The sequence below is a fragment of the Balaenoptera acutorostrata genome, chromosome 1, assembly GCF_949987535.1.
Source record: "Balaenoptera acutorostrata chromosome 1, mBalAcu1.1, whole genome shotgun sequence".
Taxonomy (NCBI): domain Eukaryota; kingdom Metazoa; phylum Chordata; class Mammalia; order Artiodactyla; family Balaenopteridae; genus Balaenoptera; species Balaenoptera acutorostrata.
Window position 1 is genome coordinate 33,235,372 of NC_080064.1, and position 16,646 is coordinate 33,252,017.

The 16,646-nt window shown below is 41.1% G+C and overlaps 2 protein-coding genes across 4 annotated transcripts in view; both read left to right on the top strand.

Annotated features, from left to right (window-relative positions):
* The first annotated feature begins 4,024 nt into the window (after positions 1-4,024).
* EXO5 (exonuclease 5) lies at positions 4,025-10,880 on the top strand. 2 transcript variants are annotated; one of them, XM_028163805.2, is made up of 4 exons: positions 4,415-4,553; positions 4,654-4,823; positions 4,928-4,983; positions 9,382-10,880. In XM_028163805.2, exons 1-4 carry the CDS (start codon positions 4,480-4,482, stop codon positions 10,501-10,503), a joined length of 1,422 nt encoding a protein of 473 aa, XP_028019606.2. In that variant the 5' UTR covers positions 4,415-4,479; the 3' UTR covers positions 10,504-10,880. The 2 variants fall into 2 exon arrangements, with proteins under 2 accessions (XP_028019609.2, XP_028019606.2); XM_028163808.2 differs by lacking the exons at positions 4,415-4,553; positions 4,654-4,823 and adding an exon at positions 4,025-4,101.
* ZNF684 (zinc finger protein 684) overlaps positions 4,034-16,646 on the top strand; it is a 37,214-nt gene continuing 24,601 nt past the window's right edge. The window contains exons 1-2 of one of the 2 annotated variants that reach the window (XM_057530026.1): positions 4,034-4,101; positions 4,928-4,983. The gene's annotated coding sequence lies outside the window, so the exon portion shown is untranslated. Of the gene's footprint in view, positions 4,102-4,768; positions 4,824-4,927; positions 4,984-16,646 lie in introns of those variants that run through there. The other variant, XM_057530029.1, reaches the window with a different exon arrangement.

Genomic DNA, 16,646 nt, shown 5'->3' on the forward strand with positions numbered 1-16,646 from the left:
CTCTTACATCTACATGTATATCTTACAAATCTCTCCTGAGCTCTAGGAGAAAACATTATGTTCAATATCCCACTGGATATCTCCACTTGGGTAACTCATAGTCACCTCAAAGTCAGTGTGTCCAAAACTCAACTCAATTTTTTCAATAAAATCTGTATTCCTTAATCCAGGAAGTGGTATCACCACTCATGCAATTCTCCAGTTTAAACTTCTCCCTCTCATCCATCACCTTTCCCAATCAGTCACCAGGTCCCATACATTCTGTTTAGGATCTCTTCAGTTTATATCCTCTGCTCTATTCGCATTGTCAGTACTTTAATCAGGCTCTTAGCATTTCCTAACTGCTTAAATAGATTCCCAAATATTTTTTCTATATCTAATCTGGACTCATCTCTCTATCGTCCCCACTGCTGCTAGAGTGGTCACACTAAAACATATAACTAATCAAATTATTGCTTGAAATCCCTCAATGGTTTCTTATAACTTGAAGCTAAATGTCAGATTCCTTAATAGAATACTTGGTATAGAGCACTGCCTATTTTTCTAGTAGTGGCTCCCAAATTTCCCCCCAAGCGTACTTCTCTCCAGCCATAAACATCTTATGGTCCTCAAAATATTCCATGCTATTTCCTGGTTTCTGGTCATCAACTATGCTATTTTTTCCTCCTTCTGCCTAACTTCTTTGTTAGCTCCTACTCATCCTCCCAGATTTAGTTTGTGTCACATCTTCAGGGAATACTACACAAAATTTATGAAGTTTTGGATGAACACTTGAAGTCTTGGCTGAATTTACTAAATAAATATCTAGGCCTTATCCTACAGGATTTTTGACTAGAGAGTGATAGCAAGGGATTTTAATTTTATAAAATTACTCTGGAATCTCTATGGAGGACCATGGCTCAACATGAAGCAATAGCCAGGGCTATTCAACTTCAATTTGCTTCACACTGTTGCTTGCTACACTTCCTTCTTTTCTTACCCTTGCTACCATGGGTTTGCACCTAAAAAAAAAAAAAAATCATCTAATCCTTGCCTCAGGCTCTGTTTTCTTGAAGACTCTGGTTAAGACAAGCACACAGCCCCAGTTTGAGTAATCAGGGCCAACTGGACAATTTCTGGACTTATCTTTGAGGTATTAGGGAATGGACTTCCTTTTTTTCCACTGGACACAAATCTGGAAGACTGTGGCCCTGGAAGCTACTGGCAGTGGAAGAGGAGAAAGACTGCCTATAAATGCAAAAACACAGAGGAAATAGATCCAAGAAATGGAGAGAGAAAACTCAGTTCTGGTCTCACTGTTTGACATCTGGATCAAGCCTCACCTGAAGCTAGAGCTCCTGGGTTTTCAAACTGATAAATGAATAAACCCTAATTGATTCAAGAGTTCAAATGTCCTACATCTGAGGCTGCCTGTTTTAGCAGAAGCATGGCCCAGTCTTACATCCTTAACTCATTCCCAGCTCCCCCAACTTCCTAGCTTAGGGCTACCTTTTCTGGCTTTCTCCAACTAAGCAATGCCCTTTTCAATTACCAGAAACTGGTGTTTGGCTAAAGAGAGGCTGATCTTAATACAGGGAAGAGAAGATTCTCAAATACAGAATATCATCAGTGGCTTTCTCTTAAGCATATAAAAATTATGTCAATAATTGTTCTAGCACCTGTAAGGAACACAAACTTGAGCAAGATAAATTCCCTGCCCTTAGGTCTGATGCTCAAGAGCAGTACTGTCCAAGAGAAATATAATGTGAGCCACAACACAAATGCGAACCACATAAATAATTTAAAAATTTCTACCAGCCACATTAATACAATAAAAAGAAGTAAGTAAAATTAATTTTAAAAATATATTCCATTTGATACAATATATCCAAATATTACTATTTCAACATGTAATCAATATAAAAGTTATTAGTGAGTTAACTTTTTTTTTTTTTTTACTAAATCTTCAAAATACAGTATTTTATAGTTACAGCAGATGTCATTTCGGACTAGCCACATTTCAAATGCTTAAGAGCCACACGTGCCTAGTGGCTACTGTGTTGGACAGCGAAGGTCTCGAGAGCATTCACATAGATAAACACTTACTTTTATCATATAAACACTTCAATGGAAGACTGTGATCAGTGTGATTTAGAGGTACAAATTCTACCCTCTGAAAGAGTAAGGAAAGTAAGATGGAAAGAGGAAAACAGACAATTTGTGTCTAACAGTATTTCCCATATTACAGATATCCCTGGAGGTGGAGGAACTAAATCAAAGGCTTTTGTATACAGATGGACCTTAAATGCCCCGACTTCTTCTTCTTTCCTTTGGGGAAAGGGTAACATTTTCTGAAATTTGAGAATGAAAGCTTTGGGGAACATCGTCCTGCTATCTTGGAAATTTCTTTTCCCCACAGCATGATCATTTCTGAATCGCTTCTGCTTCACTCCACCAATCAGCATTGCCCCCTCAAACTCCGTTTGAAGATAACAGGTCCATGTATGAAAGGGTTGAGGAGGGGCTTTCGTGCATTGGGAATTGCATCCTGGTGAAGGAAAGTTATACTTGGGAGGAGGCAGAAACCTCCAGCCTCAATACAGCTATGCCCACCCATATTTCACTTGATGTGTAAGACTTCCCTCAACTTTCGTATTTCCAAGAACAAGGACGTTTTCCTACACAACCACAAAATCATTTTCACACTCAGGATATTGATAATTGATTGATACTATTATCTAATATGTGTCGCATTTAAATTCCCCCAACTGACCCAAAATCTCCTTTGTAGTTTTCTTTTTTATTTAACTTTTTTTTTTTTTTTTGGCCGTGCTGCGCTGCTTGCGGAATCTTAGTTCCCTGACCAGCGATTGAACCCAGGCGAGGGCAGTGAAAGCACTGGACCACCAGGGAACTCCCAACGTTTTTGTATTTTTTTAAAAGAAATCGGGGAATTCCCTGGCAGTCCGGTAGTTAGGACTCGCTTTCACTGCTGGTGCTGGGGTTCAATCCCTGGTGGGGGAACTAAGATCCGCAAGCTGCGAGGCCCATAAATAAGTAAGTAAATAGATAAATAAATAAATAAGTAAAATCTTTCCCTATTCTGAAGTCCAAAATGTATTTAGGTTTTTAATCCTCCTGGAATTGATATTTGTGATGAAGTGACACAAGGGGTCTCATTTTATATTTTTTTTCATAAGGATACCCTATTGTCTCAGAACCTTCATTGAAAAGACCATCTTTTTTTCTCCATTGCAATGCGATGCCACCTTTGTCACAAATCGTTTCCAAATATGTGATGACTTAAAAAAAAAAAAAAGCAATAATTGTCATAAAAGTCAGACTAGTGGTTTCCTCAGGAAGGAGGCATGGGAGTATATTTGGGAAGGGCACGACACTATCTATTTTTGCTCTACATGATGACATGTCTTTTCAATAATTATTATACTTACCTTTCTATTTCAGAATATAATTGTGTTATATTTCCCAATAAAAGGGTTAATTAAAAAGTAAGCAAATAGAAAAAAGAAATACATTGATGAGACGAGCGTCAGCATCTTTGAAAAGTGAGTTCGTGGTTGTTCTCTCAGCTGGGAAAGCTGGTGCGAGGTGCAAAGAAAGCCGTACAGAACCCAAGGTGGCAAAGCGCAGACGCAGCGCTAACGGGCAGACGCCAAGGGCACCGCGGAAAGGGACATGCCCAGACCTTTCTCCTACACTGGCTTGGCAGTAGCCGGGAGCCGCCAGGGTGGGAGTTTCTTGGTCAAGTGACGGCGCAGTTCCGTCCCGAATGAACCCACACGCACAGCCAGCGGCCCACAAGCACGACCTCCGCAGAGGCGGACCCGCATCAGGACCCTCCTCCGCCCCGCAGCGAGTGGGATTCGCGTCTGAGCGGCAGACGCGCGAAGACTAAGCGGCGCAGCTGAGGCCTCCGGGAGGGGGCGGACCTTGGGCAGCCGCTGGGCATTCTGGGCCTGGTGTCCAGGCGGCTTTTGTGCGAAGCGCGAAACCAGAGGTCCTCTCCCTGACTTGCACTTGCGCGTCCGGGGAAAGGGTCCGGGAGCGGTTCCGAGGCCGCGGCGGAGCCGGTGGAGTCCGGGGTTCCGAGGCATATCCCAGGTTAGGGGAAGGCCGGCGAATGCGGGGGGCGGGCTGAGGGGCTGAGTTTTGGAACCCAGGGATCTGTCCCCGTGGATGCCGTGTCCCCCCAACCCCCTTTCTGGGTGGGAACGGCTCCGGGGCAGCGGCTTATCTCGTCTGCTCCTGTGGGTTCAGGACCTTTCGATCTTGGAAGACCCTGCTGTCGGCTGGGACCCCTTCCCTAGTCCAGCAATCCTTTGCCCTCTCCTCCAGGACACTGTAGGGAGGTGCTCAGTAAACTTTCGGGCAAGCATGGAACTCCCCGGGAGACAGTGGTTTTGGGACCGGTGGGAAGGTGCCCGCTGAAGGCAGACTTTCTTGGAGCCCACAAGTCCGGGCTGCACCGAACAAGTCAGGATGTTGAGCGTGAAGGCAGAGGCAGTGCCGCAGGCAGCAGGAGCCCATCAGAGGGGAAGAACATCTGATCTGAGGTCTCTGCCCGAGCTTCTGGGCCGAAGTTGGGGCTGGAAGAGGAAACTGCTCTCGGAGCTCCTGGGGGACCTTCGTTATTACTGACCCTTTTACTTGCAGGGAGCAGGGATTGGATCAAGTAACTGCATCCAGGGTATGGGCAAAACGAAGAAGTCACGGAGAATTTGCCCTCGGAGCGAGGCAAGCGTTACGTAGGATCTGGGGTGGGCAACAGTCTGTGCAGTGTGGATCAGAGAGGAGGAAACGCCGCAATGTGAGGGACTGGTCAGGTGAGAAAGGACCAAAAGTCTCTGTTCTAGCAAGGCCCAGAGTTGCTAATCTGGATTCTCCGATTGCAGACCTGGTCTTTCAGAGCTCTTTCCTCCTTCCCCAGCCTTGTCATTTCAACATTCTGCCTTTCCTGTGAGGAGGAAGATAGCCAAGTCCCAGGTGAGTAGAAGTTTCTTCTCTCCTAAAATTTAATTTGTCAGAGGGAATAGGTGTACTATCTCATCTCTCCCTTGAGGAGAAGGAGATCCACATTTGTTGTGTGCCAGTGCGTGTACTTTGTCATCACTCAATTGTTTGGGTAGCTGAGTATGGTTGGAAGAAGTACTCTAATTTTAAAGATGTGTCAGTAGCCTCAGGAAAACTGAAAACTTGCCCAAGAATACTCATAAGGCAAGTAGCATACTAAATACTATTGACCTACTCAGGTTCAGAATCCAGATCTGTAGGACCCCCAGACTCTTGACAGCATGCTGGTGTTTCCCAAACATCTCATTCACTTACCACCTATTTCTACCATACCTATGTACCACATGTATTGTTAGTCTCATATTTTTAATTTTTTACTTACATTTATTTAAAAAATCAAGCTTGTGCTGAGAAACACTACATATGAAATTATGCATTTGAAGAACACTCTAAGCTTTATATTTATTCTAAGATGCTGATACATGTACCATGTAAAATCATCTCCTGTCAAAAAGATACAAACTGAATTTTGGGACACAATGCACTGCATCATGCCCTTGCCTGGATTTTTTCTGCATAGGGAAGTCCAAGCAACACATTGAGTCTAAATTGTCCATCCCCATTGTATTGTTTTTTCCTTTTAGGTAAATAATTCCACAAAGAATGCTCTCCTTTTGTGTCTTCTTTTTTTTTAAATACAAATTTATTTATTTATTTATTTTTGGCTGTGTTGGGTCTTGTTGCTGCGCGTGGGTTTTCTCTAATTGCGGTGAGCGGGGCTACTCTTCGTTGCGGTGCGTGAGCTTCTCATTGCAGTGGCTTCTCTTGTTGCAGAGCACAGGCTCTAGGTGCGCGGGCTTCAGTAGATGCAGCCTGTGAGCTCAGTAGTTGTGGCTCGTGGGCTCTAGAGCGCAGGCTCAGTAGTTGGGGCGCACGGGCGTAGTTGCTCCGCGGCATGTGGGATCTTCCTGGACCAGGGCTCGAACCCGTGTCCCTTGCACTGGCAGGGGGATTCTTCACCACTGCACCTCCAGGGAAGCCCCTTGTGTCTTCTTTACAAACATTTCACTTACCTATTAAGAGCTACCCTGTTTTGAGTGTTGTATGTAAAACAAGTAGGAAGTCCATACATTTCAGGAGCTTACGCTCTCTTTGGAGAATTAATAGATAACGTATGAAATAATTGAAACCAGTACTGTCCAATAGAACTTGTGTGACAGGGAAGTGTTCTATATCTGTGCCTTATAATGTGGTACCCACCAACCACATGTAGCTACTGAGCACTTGAAATGTGCCTAATTTTATTTAATTTTAATTAAATTTAAAAAGCTGCATGTGACTGGTGGCTACATATTGGATAGCCCAGAACTGGATATTTGAAGTGAACTATTTTCAAGGTCAGTTGATTGGATTTAGTGCCCTCCCCTGCAGAGGGGTGGGGGTAGGGGGCAACCCGAAGTATACATGTTAATTGCCATTTAATTTTTGTTTCTTGGTAGAGGGTAAAGATTCTCTCCCAGTTTCAGGGACTTCAGAGTCCAAATAACGTTACTCATTTTGAAACTATCATCATCTAAGGCACATTTATACTTTAAGACACTTGTGCAAACGTGCAGCTTCTGTGTTTTATTACTGTTGAAGTATCCTATAAAGCAATAACTTTATAGGATATACCCAGAAGTCTTAGCATTGTATTACTTTGGTTCATTGCAGATAACTTGTTTTCCAGCTATCTGTGTTTTCCTTCATTAGGGACATTTAGACTATTTAAAAATTAGTTAAGTACAATGATAACTAATATTAATACCATTTTCAAGGTATCAGTGTTAAGTTTTCAACATGGGAGTTGGTACATACGGCTCTTTCATTGCTCCTTAGAGTAGCAAGGAGGAAGCTTCGCTCATAGTTTTTACCTCAATCAGCTTCAATTCTGTGTCAAGTTATTTTCCTGTCACCCAAAGTCAAAATACTAGTGGGCTGCTCATACCTTGTTTTGTTTTTTGTTTTTTGGGGTTTTTTTGTATGCAGGGTTAGATATGTGAAGTAAGAAGGAAGGCTTAAAAAGAGTATCTTCACAAGATAATTTGCCTAGTTTCTTTTTTTTTAATATTTTAATTTTATTGGAGTATAGTTTTTTTTTTTACATTTATTTATTTATTTATTTGGTTGCACTGGGTCTTAGTTGCAGCAGGTGGGCTCCTTAGTTGTGGCTCGCCAGCTCCTTAGTTGTGGCATGCAAACTCTTAGTTGCAGCATGCATATGGGATCTAGTTTCCTGACCAGGGATTGAACCCGGGCCCCCTGCATTGGGAGTGCAGAGTCTTAACCACTGCACCATCAGGGAAGTCCCTTTATTGGAGTATAGTTGATTTACAATGTTCTGTTAGTTTCAGGTGTACGGTAAAGTGATTCATATACATATACATATATTCATTCTTTTTTAGATTCTTTTCTCATATAGGTTATCACAGAATATTGGGTAGAGTTCCCTGTGCTATACAGTAGGTCCTTGTTGGTTATCTAAATATCTTATATATAGTAGTGTACATGTGCTCACCCCAAGCTCCTGATTTATCCCTCCCCCCTACTAGTTTCTTTTTTTCTGACCAGGGATTGAACCTGGCCCACGGCAGTGAAAGCCCGGAGTCCTAACCACTAGGCCACCAGGGAACTCCCCTAGTTTCTTAAGATTAAAAATACTTGAGAGACAAAACAATCAAACATAATGTATGGTCTTTGTTTCCTGGTTTAACGAAAAGCTATCCAAATGTTTTTTAGGGCAGCTGAGGAAATTTGAATATGGACTGGAGTATTAGGGAATTATTAATTTTGGTAGATATGATAATATTGTAGTTAATGTAGGAGGCTTCTTTGGAAATGTATGTGAAGCATTTGTATTTGAAGCATGATGATGTCTGTAATTTACTTTAAAATAGTTAGGCTAAAAAAAAAGCACCTGAAAGAAGCAAACACAGCAACATGTCAACAGTTATTTATCTAGATTGTGTTCATTGTTCTATTCTGTCTCCTGTGCTTATGAAATTGTTTGCTGTAAAAAGGGAGAGTATTTGTCCCTCAGTAGAGTAGTGAGATATTGGGTGTGAAGCACTTGGCTCAGTGTCTAGCATGCAATAACTGCAATAAATATTCACTATTATTTATAGCAAAATACAGTAATATTTTAAGAGTTTTCACTTACATAGTTTCCATCATAAGCTAATTTCTTGTGGAGGGAGAAAATAAACTTAGTGGGAAACACCAATTTCTATAGTGTTAGGAGGAATTTATACAGTCAGTAAAGGTAAAGTAAAACCCACCAAGAGCTTTTTCTTCTTGTCATTTTCTTAATATATCTCAAACACAAAAAACAACTGATTTTCACATGTTGCTGTGAATATCCTCTCTCGTTACTTCATGCTATTACTTCATGAGTAGATCTATTTGTATTTATCTGTAGTTAGTCTTTGAATTTTGCCGCACTACATTTCTGAGAACTACATTTAAAAGCAGTCACTGTAGGGCTTCCCTGGTGGCGCAGTGGTTGAGAGTCTGCCTGCCAATGCAGGGGACATGGGTTCGAGCCCTGGTCTGGGAAGATCCCACATGCCGCGGAGCGGCTGGGCCCGTGAGCCACAATTACTGAGCCTGCGCGTCTGGAGCCTGTGCTCTGCAACAGGAGAGGCCGCGATAGTGAGAGGCCCGCGCACCGCGATGAAGAGTGGCCCCCCGCTTGCCGCAACTAGAGAAAGCCCTCGCACAGAAACGAAGACCCAACACAGCCATAAATAAATAAATTAATAAAAGCAGTCACTGTAGAGCTGATTCTGCTCAAGGAACAGTTTGTTATTGAGATTTATTTTCCTAGTCAAGGACTTTGTATCAAAAGAATTGTAGAAGTGGTTCATGGTAAACTGGCAAACATTGCTCCAACATTTACAATGGTCTACATTCTCTTAAAAAATGAAATAATGTCCCAAGTCAGTAGAATTTTGAAGGAAAAAAGGCAAACCTCTAATTTCCTTTTAAATGAAGAAACTGAGGACAAAGTAGGTGATTTGCTTAAAGTCACACATGGTATGTTAATACCAGATTCAGTAATAAAACTTAAGTTTTATTTTGCACTTAAAAATTTTTGCCAAGTATTCATATATGGATGATACAATGAGTCTTATTGTTGTAAATTGTACCCATAGTACAACTCTATAGCATTACTAATTGGTCATAAATAAATACACATCTTTAAAGACTGTATATAAATAATTAGTCATGATTCTTTTTTACCTCATTGGAATTTGAAAGTGCTTTTGAGAAATTTTTCATTTGGGTAATGCATTTCTTTAACATGATATGCACGGCCTTTGCCCAATCCAGAGCTGTGCCATGGCAGAGACTAGGGAAGAGGAGACGGTGTCAGCAGAGGCCTCAGGGTTCTCAGACTTGAGTGACTCAGAGTTTCTGGACCTGGAGGATACACAAGAGTCAAGTACTTCACCTAACAAGCCTGGCCCTTCTTCTGAACTCCCTGGGAAGGATGGCAAGCTCATAAGCTTACCAAAGTGGAAAAGAGGATTGGATGTCTCGTCACCTATGGAACGATTCCATCTTAAATATTTGTATGTCACTGACCTGTCTACTCAGAACTGGTGCGAACAGCAAATGGTATATGGGAAGGAGCTTCCTGGTTTCTTGACACCTGAGAAGTCAGCTGTTTTGGACACTGGTGCTAGCATCCACCTAGCTAGAGAACTAGAAGTTCATGATCTTGTGACTGTCCCCATCACCTCTAAAGAAGATGCTTGGGCAGTTAAGTTTCTGAACATATTATCAATGATTCCTACCCTGCAGTCAGAAGGACGCATCAGAGAGTTTCCAGTGTTTGGAGAAGTGGAGGGTGTGCTCCTTGTTGGAGTGATTGATGAGCTGCACTATACAGCCAGGGGGGAACTGGAGCTGGCTGAACTCAAGACACGCAGGCGCCCTGTGCTCCCTCCGGACGCTCAGAAAAAAAAAGACTGTTTTCAGGTCAGCCTGTACAAATATATCTTTGATGCCATGGTACAAGGGAAAGTGACCACTGCTAGCCTAATCCACCACACAAACTTGCGTCCAGAAAAGCCACTGGGACCTTCAGTGCTGAGGCATGCCCGGCAGGGAGGCTTCTCTGTGAAGTCCTTGGGTGACCTCATGGAGCTGGTCTTCTTGTCTCTAACACTGTCTGACCTCCCAGTTATTGATATCCTGAAGATTGAGTATATCCACCAAGAGACTGCCACTGTGCTGGGTACAGAGATAGTGGCCTTTGAAGAGACGGAGGTGAGAAACAAAGTGCAGCACTATATGGCCTACTGGGTGGGCCACCGAGAGCCTCAAGGGGTTGATGTGGAGGAGGCTTGGAAATGCCGGACATGCAACTATGCAGATATCTGTGAGTGGAGGAAGAGCGGTGGGTTGCCCAACTCCATGCTAGAGCCGCAAGCCAAAAAAGCCAAATGAACGGAAGATAGACTTTCAGGAACTTTGATCTTTCTTGCTCCTAATGTACTCAGCAGAGTGAAAGAGGACCAGTCTCTGAGCTTGACTTCCATGGAGAGTGTTCTTATTTTGGTTCTTTTCATATTTCCTCAGCCTCTTACCACACAAATCCAGGACCAAGGCTCAGGGGTGAGTGGGAGAGATCTGGGATTATACTGTCTCTGGAGCTTCGCCATAGATTGCCAAGAAGACATATGCTTATCATGGCTGGAGCAAGGTATCCTTCAGCAATCTTTGCTTTCCTAAGAAGATTCTTCAGTTTCTTTTAAGTCTCTTCCCTATTTTTTCTCAATCGGGGTTTCTACGTTTTATATAATGAAATAAAATGAAACACTGTCCAGGTTGGTTGAACTGGTTTTTTTCATAATCTCAACCCTTCAAAGAGGACCACCAGAATAGTTGTGTGTGCATGTTATTCCAAGCCTTTAAGTACATACATAAACATATTTCTGAAGTAGTGGGATGAGCAGAGCAGGAATTTAAAAGAAGCCTAATATATATGCTCAAAGAAATAAGGAAAAATGAAGCAGGAACAGGAAGTCCTAAAAAATGAAAATAGTAAATATGATATTAATATTTACAAAAGAATGAATACGTGAGTGGAAGCTTGTATTACCTTCAACCCCACAGGTACCCATCATCTCCTACTCTAAGACCAGAGCATAAGTGATGCCCTGGAATTAGACCTGGACTCTATTCTTTACTAGCTTGGGACCTTGGGAAAGTTTCTAAGCCTTTTCTGAGCCTCAGTTTTCCAATATGGAAAATGGAGTGATGGTAATTATACTCACCTCATAGAGTTATTATGAGGATTAAATGAGATGATGCGTGCAAAGAGCTTAGGACAGTACTCGGCACATCAGAATCATTCGATGATTCAGTATATGGATGGCGCTGCTGCTACTGCCGCTGCTGCTGATAATAATGAAGATAATGTTGATGATAGTGTAAGTTGTTTCTAGTCCTTTGCTTCATTCATCTCTGTTTTTCCATTGAGCAACATTCTCAAATATTTTGGTCTCAGATCCTTTGCATGCTTAAAAATTATTGACGATACCAAAGACATATTGTTTATGTTGGTTTTATCAATGATATTTACTATAAGTCAAAACTGAGAATCTAAATATATGTTTATTAATTCATTTAAAAATAACAATAAACCCATATGTTAGCATAAATAAAATATTTTCATTAAAAAATAACTTCTAAAAATTAAAAAAAAAAAAGAAAAACATAATACATTAAGTAACATGTGACATTCACACACTGTACAATCCAGCGATACCATTCCTGAGTATACGCTAAGAGAAACTCTTATACATGTACAACAGGGAATATTAACAAGAGCTTTGTAACGCTTTCACAATAGCAAAATCTAAACCTAGAAGCTGCCTAGGTGCATATCATTGGAAGAGTAGGGTGATGTGGTACGGCAGCCAAAACACATGAGCTACAATGACATGCAACCATGTGGATGAAAATGAGCACACAATATTAAGTGAAAAAGTAAGTCCCAAAAGGTTACATATGGCATGATATTCTGTTTATAAAGTGAAAAACAACAAAGTAAGAACATTTTAAGATATTTAAAGATAATGAAGAGGAATCTCAGTGCATCTTAGAGGAATCTCAGTGGAGCCCTTAACTGCAGGCATCTCCAACAAGACCAGAGGAAAGAATGATATGGACATCACCTGGAAGGAGGAGGCTTATCTATGGACACACTCCTGGAGAATTTGCAAAAGTAGATGGAAGGAGAGGAGCTGGCAGGGGTGGGGTTTCTATATTAACTAGAAGGCCAGGAGCCAGCAGAACACAGTGAATATTGTTAGCATAGCTGCATGTTATACATGAACTGGTAAAACCTGGACATTTATAAGAGTTACAGTAGGCTACCTCTGCAGGCCTTCTGAGCTACACATACTCTTTTCTTATGGACAGTGGGAATCTTGTAATAACTCTTCCCATTTACTGAGGGAGTATTCTGTCCCAGGCACTGTGCTAAGCACTTTTTATGATTAAATCTGTGTATCCATTATTATCCCTGATGAGGAAACCGAAGCTTAGAGGGTTATAAAACTTGCCCAAGGTCACACAGTTTGGAAGTGGTTGACTCCAGCCTAGATTGTCTGACTGCAGTGCTTATGCTCTTAACTATTACACTGTAAATTTTTCTTGCTGTGTTAAGCTGCCTACACTGTACGTCATTATAGGCCCTAAGAAGTTTGCACTCAAATTTGGGGCATGGTAAACTGAACCTTATGAGATAAATACTATTAAGCTAATAGTCTTCAAAACAAGAACTTGGGGTTTCCCTGGTGGCGCAGTGGTTGAGAGTCTGCCTGCCAATGCAGGGGACACGGGTTCGAGCCCTGGTCTGGGAAGATCCCACATGCCGTGGAGCGACTAAGCCCGTGAGCCACAATTACTGAGCCTGCGCGTCTGGAGCCTGTGCTCCGCAACAAGAGAGTCTGCGATGGTGAGAGGCCCGTGCACCGCGATGAAGAGTGGCCCCCACTTGCTGCAGCTAGAGAGAACCCTCGCACAGAAACGGAGACCCAACACAGCCATAAATAAAAAACAAACAAACAAACAAACAAAAAGAATCCCCCATTCTTAAAAAAAAAAAAGAACTTGCTCAGGCCTCTGTAGCACAATCTTAGTTATATTAGCATCTTTAAGAACAGGAAAAAGAAAATCAGTTGGTTTTAGACAGTGACTAATTTAGTAGAATTTAGTCAGAATTCTGTAATTCAGTAATTCCCTGAGCTCTCAAATCCTTATTTTATTTTATTTTTTAATTTGGCCATGACACAGTCCATTTATTTATTTATTTATTATTTTAAAAAATTTTATTTATTTTTGGCTGCGTTGGGTCTTTGTTGCTGCGCGCTGGCTTTTCTCTAGTTGTGGCGAGTGGGGGCTACTCTTCGTTGCGGAGCGTGGGCTTCTCATTGCCATGGCTTCTCTCATTGCGGAGCAGGGGCTCTAGGCATGCGGGCTTCACTAGTTGCAGCATGCGGGCTTAGTAGTTGCGGCGTGTGGGCTCTAGGGTGCAGCCTCAGTAGTCGTGGTACACGGGCTTAGTTGCTCCTTGGTATGTGGGATCTTCCCGGACCAGGGATCGAACCCGTGTCTCCTGCATTGGCAGGCGGATTCTTAACCATTGCACCACCAGGGAAGTCCACAAATCCTTATTTTAAATTAACACCTTTCGGTCATCACTTTATGGTTTCTCACAGAGTAGTTGAGGCATCTGTAGTTGGGATCACCCCAGGATCACTGATGCTGTTCTCTACAAGAGATACTTCCCTGGTTTGCAGCTGCCTCATATCTAATAATGTCATCTCTCCCATGTATGTATCATACAGTATGATGTGATATGAAGTTGATAAGGTTCTTCAAGATATTTTTATGGATGTATCAACATATATTTATATGAACTCTGCCTAAGGTGTCTGACTCCAAATTATGAACCTCTTGGATGTTTGTTCAGTGAATGGGTAAATGAAAAGACATGTCACAACGAAGCTATTTCTTGATTTCAAAAAAAGCAAAAATACTTGCTTCTTGGGCCAGAGAATGGGTTAAGTACCTAAATTAGGATTAGGTCCAACTGTTCATAATAGAAATTGCCAAAACAATAGTGGTTAAACAAAATAGAAATGGATTTCTTTCATGAAAAAGAACCCTAGATATAGTTAGTCTAGGTCATGATGTCCGGAGCCCAAGTTCCTTCTCTCTTGTTTCTCTAAAATCAATAAGTGTCTTCCTATGTCATAGTCCAAAATGGCTGCCCAAACTCTAGTCACCTATACACATTCAGCATAAAGCTGAAATAGGAAAAGGGTATTATTTTAAGGACACTTCATAAATTTGCAGCACTGACATCCCACTGACCAAAATTTGGTCACTACAAGGGAGGTTGGGATATGTAATTTTTATTCTGGGAAAGCATATGTGCAGACAAAAATTGGAGAGTCTATGAACTGCAAAAACCAGAGAATGGATATTGAGTGACAGCTTGCCATCTCTGCCACACTGAGATTTTTCAGTAACAGAGCTTGCACTTTTTGCCTTGCTAAGGACCCGACACTCTTGGAGGAAAAGAGGAAGATGTGAACATGACACCTCCACCATCCATCTTCAGAAATTTTCATCTTCCCCAGCTGAAATTACTCCCTATCCATTAAACATGAACTCCCCATTCCTCCCTCCCTTCAACTCCTGGCAGTCACTATATTACTTTCTGTCTCTATGAGTCTGACCACTCTAGGTACCTCATATAAGTGGAATCATACAGTATTTGTCCTTTTGTGACTGGTTTATTTCACTTAGCTTAACATCTTCAAGTTGCATCCATGTTATAGCCTGTGTCAGAATTTCCTTCCTTTTTAAGACTGAATAATATTCTATTGTGTCAATATCTTTTAAAAGTAAGTGGGAGCAAAGTAGTATTCCAGAGGAGGAGCTGACTTGGTAAAAGTTAATGTGTTGCAGAATGATTTATCTCAGGTGGATCTGAAATTGGAACTATTGTAGTGGTGTCACGATCCACCAGGTTGCATCAGATCCTCAAATGTGGAAGCAAAAAATGCAGAGTGGTCCTGTTGGCATGGGAGAAAGAAGAGGCTCCAAGCCCTGGAGGTCTGGATGAAGTGAAAAATGAGCTGTATTGAATTCCAGGTCAGTATCCTAGGAATATTGATTAGGCCCCATAAGCAGAATCTGTGCCTGCGGACCACAAGTAAGCTAAGAATTATTATCCTAGCCTCGGTTTCTCCAGTTCCACTGAACTTCACTTCTGCTGTCCTTCAGTAATGTCTCCAATAACCACAACATTCATTGGATATCTTTATTGAGAGCATCTTCTTCCGGTCTGTGGCTTACCTTTTTATTCAGTCATGGTGTCTTTTGATGAGCAAAATTTTACTGAAGACCAGTTTCAGTGTTTCATTAGTGCTTTTTGTATCTCATTTAAGGTATATTTTCCTACTTTAACACACCTTGTTTCTTTTACTTATCAATTTATTTTGGAGTTGTTTCATATTAGTATTTATAGTTTATCTCCTTCCTTTCAGCAGCCACAAAGGATTCCGTTGTAAAGATATAATACTACTGTTTATCTAATCAGGCCTCTATTTACATCCACTTAGGCTATTTCCTATCTTTTCCTACTACAAACACTATAATAATATATAAAGTAGAAAGTAAACGTTGCTCTCACATATATACCTATTAATCCTGAATCCCAAAATAACCATCGATAGGAAGTTGATAAGGTTCTTCAAAATATTTTTATGGATGTATCAACATATATTTAAATATAAAACAAGTATGTGTGTATTGGGGTGTATGTGATTAGACACAAAAAATCCTCTGTAACATGCTTGTTTCAGTCAAGTTTTATCATGGATAGTGTCATATCTGGATAATTCATGGATAGTGTCATATCTGGATAATACAGTATTTCACTGGATAGGTGTAATATAATTCATCACTTAGTTATCCCTTCCCAGTGGGCACATACAGGGATAGATATAGACACATAAATGCACAGCCTATATATAAACATTGATATTGTAAATATTTTTCTGATTTTCCTCCTTATTCCAAGGCCTAGAAATTTTGGGATATAAGGCTGCACAATTAAAATACATCTGGACAACATTGTAAATCAACTATACTTCAATTTAAGATAAACAAATAAATAGATAAGATCCACATTGCCCAGCAGAAATATTATACCGTTTAGACTCCAGGATTCCCCAAAACAAGGCTCTTTTGTATGTATCATTATATTATCATCCTATGACATAATATAATAACTCAAATTATTTGTGAGAAAGAAGTACATAAAAGTGTATATTCTTCCACACCCTAACACTAGTATTATAATTCTTCTTAAATGATGCCAATCTGAGATAATTGATATCTTAGCCTTAATATTTTATTTATTTATTTATTTACTTATTTATTTATTTTTGGCTGCATTGGGTCTTGGTTGCTGTGCACGGGCTTTCTCTAGTTGTGGCGAGCAGGGGCGACTCTTGGTTGCAGTACATGGGCTTCTCACTGCGGTGGCTTCTCTTGTTGAGGAGCAT

Excerpts from the sequence above, each read along its gene's own strand:
- EXO5 (XM_028163805.2), top strand. The coding sequence starts at position 4,480 with ATGTTGAGCGTGAAGGCAGAGGCAGTGCCGCAGGCAGCAGGAGCCCAT. Across the intron at positions 4,554-4,653 it reads GGAAGAACATCTGATCTGAG|GGAGCAGGGATTGGATCAAG; the intron begins GTCTCTGCCCGA and ends TTTTACTTGCAG. Across the intron at positions 4,984-9,381 it reads GGAAGATAGCCAAGTCCCAG|AGCTGTGCCATGGCAGAGAC; the intron begins GTGAGTAGAAGT and ends TGCCCAATCCAG.